Raw genomic sequence first — 8294 nt, forward strand, 5'->3', positions numbered from 1 at the left:
GACCTGGGGGTGCAGGGGAATGGGGGGACTCAATGAACTCAAGTCTTCCAACCAGTCACAGCCTTCCTGTGACTCTGTGAAGTGTGTGAGTTCAGCTGGCTGCTCACTGCTCAGTGCACAGCGAGCCCCGTCACCACTCTCGCATGGTCCCGGTGCCTTTGAATCGCCGGAGGCCAGACGAAAAGGGAATGCACTGAAGAATCCTGCAGATCCAGGAGGAAGGGGACAGACAGCGGGTAGCAGATGTTCCCACCTTAAAACAGTCTCGACAGTGGAAGCTGGGTTTCACTGCAGGCCCCAGACTGTTGTAGAGACTCAAGAGCTGGCAGCAACAAAAACTGCTGCACCTTGTCAGGCTCTTAGAGCAGCGTTTGAAGAGCCTATAAACCCTGTTTGTCTTCATTTTACGTGCCAAAGTTTTTTGTCCGGACGTTGCACTGGAAAGAGAGTCAGCAGAAGGAATGGAGAATGGTCTGGAAGTGGGAGCAGAACCACAGCTCCCAGAGCTGCACCAGAAGGAAAACACTGTGATTATGGTCAAACAAAAGCTGGTAAAAGACCTGCCTGTTCCTTTTGGAGCTGGCGAAGTTGGGTGTTGGCTTTTCTGCCACTTCTTGTGGTTGCAGTTCTGCAGGTCATCAGGCTCTTGGGTTTTTGGGAGGTATTTTGATGATGTGGTTTTCGGTATCAAATGCTGAAATCGGGGAATGCGAGGAGGGGGAGGAGGAGAATGCCTTTTTAGTCAGATGGGTTTCCTTTTTCTTTGGGGAAGAGGGGTTTTCCTGCTTTGTGTGTCTTAAATGATCAGAGATTTGCACCCACTTGGTATCGGTTACTGTGTAGTTGTCATCTACCGAGCTGGATGTGTGTGCTGTAGGAGAAAGGAGGGTCAAATCTGAAACACGGGTCCTCTTCTTCCCTCTTCATTCACATCAAAAACACATTGAGATCACCAATAAAGCCCAAATCAAGAAAAGATGTTATGATTCAGATGACATCCCTCAGACTCTCCAAAATTCTGGCATAGGGCATGACTTCAGTTTAACTAATGAAGAAACTACTTCTGAATTAACGGTACCTTCAAATCCAAATGTCCGGTTCATCTCTGATTTGTTCGGCCGGGGTTGGGGCTTCCCCTGGCTGCGATGCTCTGTGACACTCAGGTCAGATACATAAATTATAGGCTTCTTCCCTTTGTTTCGTAAGATGGTGTTTCCCGTGTGCTGTTCGGATTATCTCGATGGGAATCTCATTCCCACGCTTCCCCTTTCCTCCCCCGTGCCTGCACAGATCGCGACTGACCCCTGCTCAGAGCTAGGCTTGGGCTCTCTGCTGGTGCCGGGTAGAGCGAGCAGCCGGGGCTGGAGGCCGGTGCGGCTCCTGTTGTGTGTGAGGTAGAATTATCTCTTTTCACCGTGAATGCTTTGTTACACCCATTCCGCCGTTTTTATGCTGCTAAGTTCTCTGATCGCGTATGTAAATCCTGCCTTCAGGCATGGTCTTTGAAATTATTACATGAAGAATCCGGCTTACCAGAGAGTACAGAAGTTCTTCCCCGGAAGTGCTTTTCTTAGTCATTTAAAGCAGAAGAGGGATCTTTTTCTGTTTCTTTTTTAGAGTGAAGTCTCAGAATAGTATTAATTACAATGCACATACGCAACGTCCATGCTGGGGAATTGAAATGTGTGAATCGAAACAAACACGAACGAGTGAGGACTGAACGCTCGGGCTCTGTCGGTGCAGAGGTGCAGCTGGCAGCCAGCCCCAGAGCATCCCCGGGATACCAACCTGTCAGGCCTGTAGAACACGCGCCTGAGAAGCTGCAGGATTAAGCTTTAACCTTTGCAGTGCATCTTGCTGAGAAGGACACTAATGAATTCGGAGGCTCTTTACTCCGTGTTAGCCCTTTTCTGGGTCTGTGCCAGGCATCAGCAGTCACCAAGCAGCCGGCAGGTTATCTGTTCATTGGGCGCTGACGTTCCACACCTCCTCTGCTTCCACAGCCGGCTGCAGCCTCGGCAAGGGTGTAATCCTTCCCCTGCTTCCCCGGCTTGTGCTGACAGGTCTGCCGTGCGTGCGGCTGCCCTCAGCTCGCTCTGTCTCCTTCCTCCAGGATGGCACGCTCGCTCTATGAGTGGCTGTGGCAGCACGAGTTCTGGCTGCCCCCAGGAATCACCTGGGAGGACATGCGAGAGTCTGAAGACGTCCGTTACCCTCAGCCTCGTGATCTCCTGCTCAGTATTCCTTTTGCTTTGCTTCTGGTCGTCATCCGATGCGCCTTTGAAAGGTAAGTTGTGTAGTTCTGTTTGGGGGTTTTTAGGGATAGCACTGGCAGTTTGGGTCCAAAAGATTTACTGTCTGTACCAACACGTGCCTGAAGAGGTGTGCAAGAACTCCAGGTCCTAAAGTCTGCTGAGGTTCATTCTTAGGCTTTCTTTCCAGCCCTGTGCTGCCTAAAGGAATGTGTTGAATCTAGAACTCAAACCCTACGCTTAAGGTCTCATTACAGCCATGTGTCTTCCTGCTCTTTGGACAGGCAGCTCCTAGGTGAGGTTTACGCTTGGGTTCTAGAAGACAGTTGTGCTGGTTTGTGTTCTCTTGCTGTTTCTGGGGCAAGTGCAGCAGAAATTGTGTCTAGACTGAATAGAGTTAAATCGCCTTTATCTGGGTGACGGGACCTGAAGAAGATGCATTAGATGGGCTCGAGTTATCTGCCCTCAGGACTAGCCACACGAACCTGTGCATTTCACTGGCTGCTGCTCTGGGTTCAGGAGTGTCGTCTCCTTGGGAGTGGCGTGTAGAGGCCTCTGCAGCTGATTCTGTCGGGTTGAACCTGCTCTAGACCCTCTGTGCAGGGCTGCCAGAGTTTCTCCTCCTCTTCTCCTCCTGCTACCAGAGCTGCTTTTGCTGCCGCTTTTTGCAGACTGTGTGAAATCATCCGCCAGCGTCAGCACAAGAAGCTGCTCTGGCTCTAGGCTCTTTCTGGCCAGAGCCATCTGAGCGCTTCGCACATTCTGCCTCAGCACAGGAAGTCTGGGGGTTACGGCAAAGGCACAGCTGGAAATGCTGCTGGGTTCCTTGACTCCGAGTCCCGTAAAGGTCCTGAGCTGGTGCCGTTGCTTTATGCAGTTGAGTCAATAGTGTGGTCTGGAACACAACCCGGTTTGCTGGTGGGTGGCCAGGCTCTTCCGTAGTGCCAGCTGCTGGCGAGGCTGCAGAGTACGTCCTCTTCCACGATTTTGAGTCCTCTTTAAAGTGGTTTGCACTGCATTCAAAGATCACCATTGCTCGCTGCTGTCTGAAGAGGTGTCCTTGGGGAGTGGGTTAGTCAACACCTGCAGTGGTGTCCTGCTTTCAGTTTAGAAAGAAGGGAAAAAGAAAATGGACCCAGCCCTCTCTGTAGGCAAGATGTTTCTTCTCCAGATTCTCTGTTGTACAGGGACAGCTTGGAAAAGCCTGTAGGAGTTGAAATGATCAGAACTCTCTGAACACTGGCTATAATTTGGAGGTTTTTATTAAAACCAAATGTGTGAATAATTCTTTAGATAATAATTTTATGATGCCACACAGTTGGAATCCAGATCTCTTTGTAAACAATGTGCTTAGTGTGCATTCCAGGAATTCCATGGATTTTATTCTGCACTTCCCTGGGGATGTCCAGTTACCTTGACTGATATGGGCACCGGGGTGCTGTAGGTAACCATTAAAACACAAGTGACTCAGGTTTCTCCCTTGCTGATCTGCAGGACGTGGCTGGATATGGCACTCGGTCAGGTAGGCACTGTCAGTCGATGACTGGACACATGTCCAGTGTGAAGCTGGACATTAGCCCTGTCCTGCCTTGACTAGGGCTGCCCAGTTCTAGGCTTCCCAGTACAAGACCCAAACAGGAAGAAGGAGCCAAACTCGCCTCCATGGTGCCCACTGACAGGACAAGAGGCACTAATGAGAACGTGTGATACTCCATCTGAACATAAGAAAACACTTTTTTTTGCGGAGAAGGGGGTCAAACCTTGGACCAGGTTCCCCAGAGGGGGAGTGGAGTCTCCATCCGTGGAGATACTGGAAACCCAGCTGGCCACAGCCCTCCCCAACCTGCTGTAATGACCCTGCTTGAGAGCAGAGGTGGGCTGGGTGATCTCTAGGGACCCCTTTCAGCATGGATTCTGTGCTGCTGTGACTGGCCCTTTGCTCCCGTGCCTCCTGCCCCACGGCTCCTAGTCAGCCTCGATATCTCTTCCATCTGATTTAAGATGCCGGTGGCCAGGTAAGAAGAGTTTTTTTTCTTTTCCACCCAAGTGCTGCCTTGGCTGGGAGAGTTTCCACAGATCTGGTCCTACTCATTAATTTTAAAGCTGTTTTGATTCACAGACTTCATTAATAAAAGCTTCTTGTCACACCCTTGTAAAAAAAGATAATATCACAAGCCCATTTTACAGGTCCAGGAAACGTATAATCATCCCACCATCTTCCCTCAAACGCCTATTACAAGCCAGTGTTCTGAGCTGGATCCTTGTTTGTCCGAACTCTTTCTCTTCACCAGGGCATTTTCTGCCTCTCAACCATTACTCTTTCATGTTCAGTCCATCCGGGAGGTTTCCCCTAGCGAAGGGGAGCTGTGGACCAGGTCCTCTTGGCTCCGTTACCTTGTGGCGCTGGCCCCCTTAAGAATAATTTGCGCAGACCTTGAGAACGGCAGGCCAAGAGGGTGTGTGTGGTGTTTCTCATTCTGATGTAGGTGGCCTTGACTTCGGACATCTGGCCTGCGGGTCACAGTGAGTGTGCCGCTGGTGTGCAAGTTTGGGTTCGGTGATTTTAGCTTGGCCCCTGGCAATTTCTTTTGCCCTCACTTGTGATTTACCAACTGTCCCTCGGGTGCAGAGTGTTGTTATTCTCTGTGCTCCTGGTGGTGCCTGCTCTGGGGTTCCAGCAGTGCAGTGGTGTGTTCACGTCATTTATCTGCATCAGAACTCCAGGGAGATACTAAGAGGCAGGAGAAGCCCAGAGGATTTTCTGCAACCCCTTTTTCAGCAACTGCATCAGCCACCGTGCTTGGACCAGTGGTTCCATCCTCTTGGCTCAGAGGTAAACCTGGGACAGACCCCGCTTCCCTGAGCATGGATCTTCCTCTTCTTGGCACCTGCTGGCTGTACTGGGAAGAACTGCGACCTTTGAACAATTATGCTGTGGGCTAGATGGTGGCAGTGGGAAGAGGACAGGAGGTAGCTGTGAGAGCTGAGGAGGTTGTGGGTGCAGCCCTGGAAGGGAGAACCAGTTCATGTTTTGGTGGAGCCGCTCTTAGGTGAGCCCCTTTGCTCTGGGGAAGGCGGGAGAGTGGGACACTCAGTGCTGGGGAGCAGAACACTTGTTACTGCTGCGGTGCTCCCCGTCTTTGCCACCACACCGAGGAGGTGCTGGGGGACACAGAGGGCCTAGAAGTTGGGAACCTCTCCCTTTCCTTTGATGTTCCCTGGTTGTGCTTGTGTGTGGGAGCTACCTCCTGCACCCATAACTGGGGGCCCGGTTTTAAGTCCCCGTTGGACTCAGCAGAACTTTCTCTTGGACGTATGCCTGCAAGCAGGGGTGTCACCTTCTCTTCTAGTTCTAGGAGACCCTTTTCTGTAAAAATTAAATTCTTGGGGAGCTGTGGTTGGGAAGGAATCATAGCTTCTCTCAGAAAGTGTTTCTTGCCGGTGTGGGTGGGAAAACGGGGACGCTGAAGTGCTTCGAGGGGATGGTAGAGCAGGAAGTTGAGAAACAGAGTTTACATACGGTTCAATCATCAGATGTTGGACAGGACCCGCGATTTTTGGATGTTGGAGAACTGAAAGGCGATGTCGGTGAATTTGAATCCGGATAGTTCCCCAGGTGCACTAGAGGAGGATTTTAGCCAGGAAGATCAGGTCTCTGCTTAGGAGGGTTGCGACAGCCCGTGAGCGTGTGGCGCTAAAGGGATGTGACTGATCTGCCCGGAACTTGGACTCGGCGCCAGAAGGCGGATAGAGGAGGACACCCTTTTCAAGGGCTTTGTTTTGAAATGTGTCTTCCTGAAATACATTTTGCACAGACTTTTGGTGTCGATCAATAATGGAGAAGGATTTGAAAACAGCTTCCCGTTAGGTCCCGGAGGCAGGTTTTTGTGCTGTGGAATTCCAGTGAAGACTCTGACCTGGCGGGACTCCCTCTGGACAGCGGCACCGCGGTGGCTTGATTGCTGGGATCAAACGGAACAGTCCAACCTCGATGTGAAGCGTTCTGTAAGCAAGAGAAGGTCGAGACTCTTCCAGGAGCACAGGGGTAGCCCTCTGCCCGAGGAAGGTGTGAGGCTGAAGAGATTGTGCAGCAATAACAAGTTGTTGCTGCCGTCGCTCATTCTGCATTTCGTAGCACTGGAAGATCTTTCCAGAGCGGCACCCTTAGAAATTCCCACGTGTTCGGGGGAGAGGAGAAAACCTAACACCCCCCCCAAGGTTGAATTGTTTCTTGTGTCTCGCGCTGACTCTGCAGCCTCGGCAGGAGACGTGCAGCACTCCTGCAGGGTGGGGGAGTGTCATTTCAGGCTCCTTCACAACTAACTCATTTAGTTTTAACTTCTGCAGATTTTGCACGAGTCAGGTTGTCCTCTGGTGGCTGTGCTGAGTGAACTCTCCTGTGCGAAGTGAGAAGCTCGCACACACAGGAGAAAGCTGGAGATGTGAATGGTCTTGCTGACCGCGTCTTGCCGCACCGAATGGAGAGCTGAACAGTTTAGTCCTCAGACTTTCTCCTTCTGTCTTCCAGAGAGGCGATAAACTGCCGTGATAAGACCATCCCCACAAGGGAGATGATGAGGCTGTGGTGTAGAAATCAGTACAAGCCTCATCCTCCTGGGGCTGTGCTTGGAACGAGATTTAACTGAAAACTGAGTCAGAGCGTACATCCCACACGTCCAAACGTCCCGTAGGAAGAATTTCAGGCCTTGATTTCCCAACAATGTTCATAAAAGTGGGATTGGTGATTCATGACTGAACTCAAAACGTCAGTAATAAAGTAATTGTAACGTTGGGTGATCACACCCTGTCCTCATCAGCTGCAACTGGCTTGTTTCTGTCAGAGGAAGACTTTACACCGTGATCATAACAACCCAGCAGGAAAGAGAGAGAAGACAGGAATGAATCAAAATCAAGAAATCAGCCAGGATAACTTAAAGAGTTTTCCAATAAAAACGCATGGGTCAGCTGCCCTGACAGCTGCCAGAGACATCCTCTGTCCTTCTGCTGTGCTGGAAACTCTCCGACCTTTCAGTTCCCGATGCGGACTGATAAGACGCTGCAATAAGGTTCTTCAACAGCAGAACTTGACTGCATTGTCCTCTACAGAGGTGTTTGTGTCGAGTGACTCACCTTTGAAAGAGAAAGATCAGCCCCACTTCAAGGAGCTGCTTAATATAAGAACCAAGACCTTGTGCAGAGCTTAAGGTGGAAATCAGTGATTGCAGGAGCGAGCAAAATGTGTAATCGTTCTGAGTTCGTCCGTACTGCGGTGGAAGTGATGGCATTCCTTGGGCGGGTGGCCTGTTTATAAAATCGCTTTTGATACCTGTTAATTAAATGAAGAAATGGGCAACCACACCATGTACTCGCAGTTGTAAATATATACTGTTCTGAAGTCTGGCATCTTTAAACACCTCTAATGTGAAGTAGCTTCTGCAGGTTTTGTGCTGCAAAGTAAAAAAATCAGAAAAAAAGAAAAAAAATAAAGAAGAAACCTTGTTTGGTGTCTGAACCATCTGGGGTAGCGGATGGGAGGACCTGGCTGACCAGCACGAGGAGTGAGCAGGCAGAGCACTCCCCTCCTCTGCTATTCGCCAGCTCGTGGCCAGCCTCAACGCCGGCTGCAGCTGATAACCCAGTAACTGCTCAGGGGAGCTGTTAGTACCTCGAGGAGAAAGGGTTTACTCCAAAGGAGGGAGAAGAGGCTCCCCAGAGGTTCTGCGGGCCCGGGCAGACGGTCTGCTCTCGTGCCTGACGGGACTCGCTGCCTGCCAGGGGCAGGGTGCAGGAAGCAGCGACTGATGAGGAACCACTCGTTGTCCAGAACTGCAAGGAGAATGCAGTGAGTCTGTGCCTTTTTCTTGGCGGTCGGTTTGCCAGGTTTCCTCCGTGCAGTGTCCGTGCAGGACCTCCCCCACCCACTGCCGAGGGAGAGGAGAGTGCAGCGGAGGAGCCGATCTGGTGAGCACGGCAAATCCCTGCCCAGTTTTGGTACCTCTTGGTGGGTGAAGGACTGGAGGCGCACGGCTGGTGCGGCCCCAC

The 8294-nt window shown here is 51.0% G+C and overlaps 1 protein-coding gene across 1 annotated transcript in view; it reads left to right on the plus strand.

The window, feature by feature from the left end:
• The window catches only part of LOC104490194 (ceramide synthase 4-like), a gene marked incomplete at both ends in the record, with an annotated part of 13379 nt that overhangs the window by 2681 nt on the left and 2404 nt on the right, over nt 1-8294 (plus strand). Inside the window, one exon of the mRNA XM_010132450.1 lies at nt 2114-2287. Coding sequence (XP_010130752.1) covers nt 2114-2287 — 174 coding nt within the window. The remainder of the gene's footprint in view (nt 1-2113; nt 2288-8294) is intronic.

The sequence above is a fragment of the Buceros rhinoceros genome, unplaced genomic scaffold, assembly GCF_000710305.1.
Source record: "Buceros rhinoceros silvestris isolate BGI_N320 unplaced genomic scaffold, ASM71030v1 scaffold14533, whole genome shotgun sequence".
Taxonomy (NCBI): Eukaryota; Metazoa; Chordata; class Aves; order Bucerotiformes; family Bucerotidae; genus Buceros; species Buceros rhinoceros.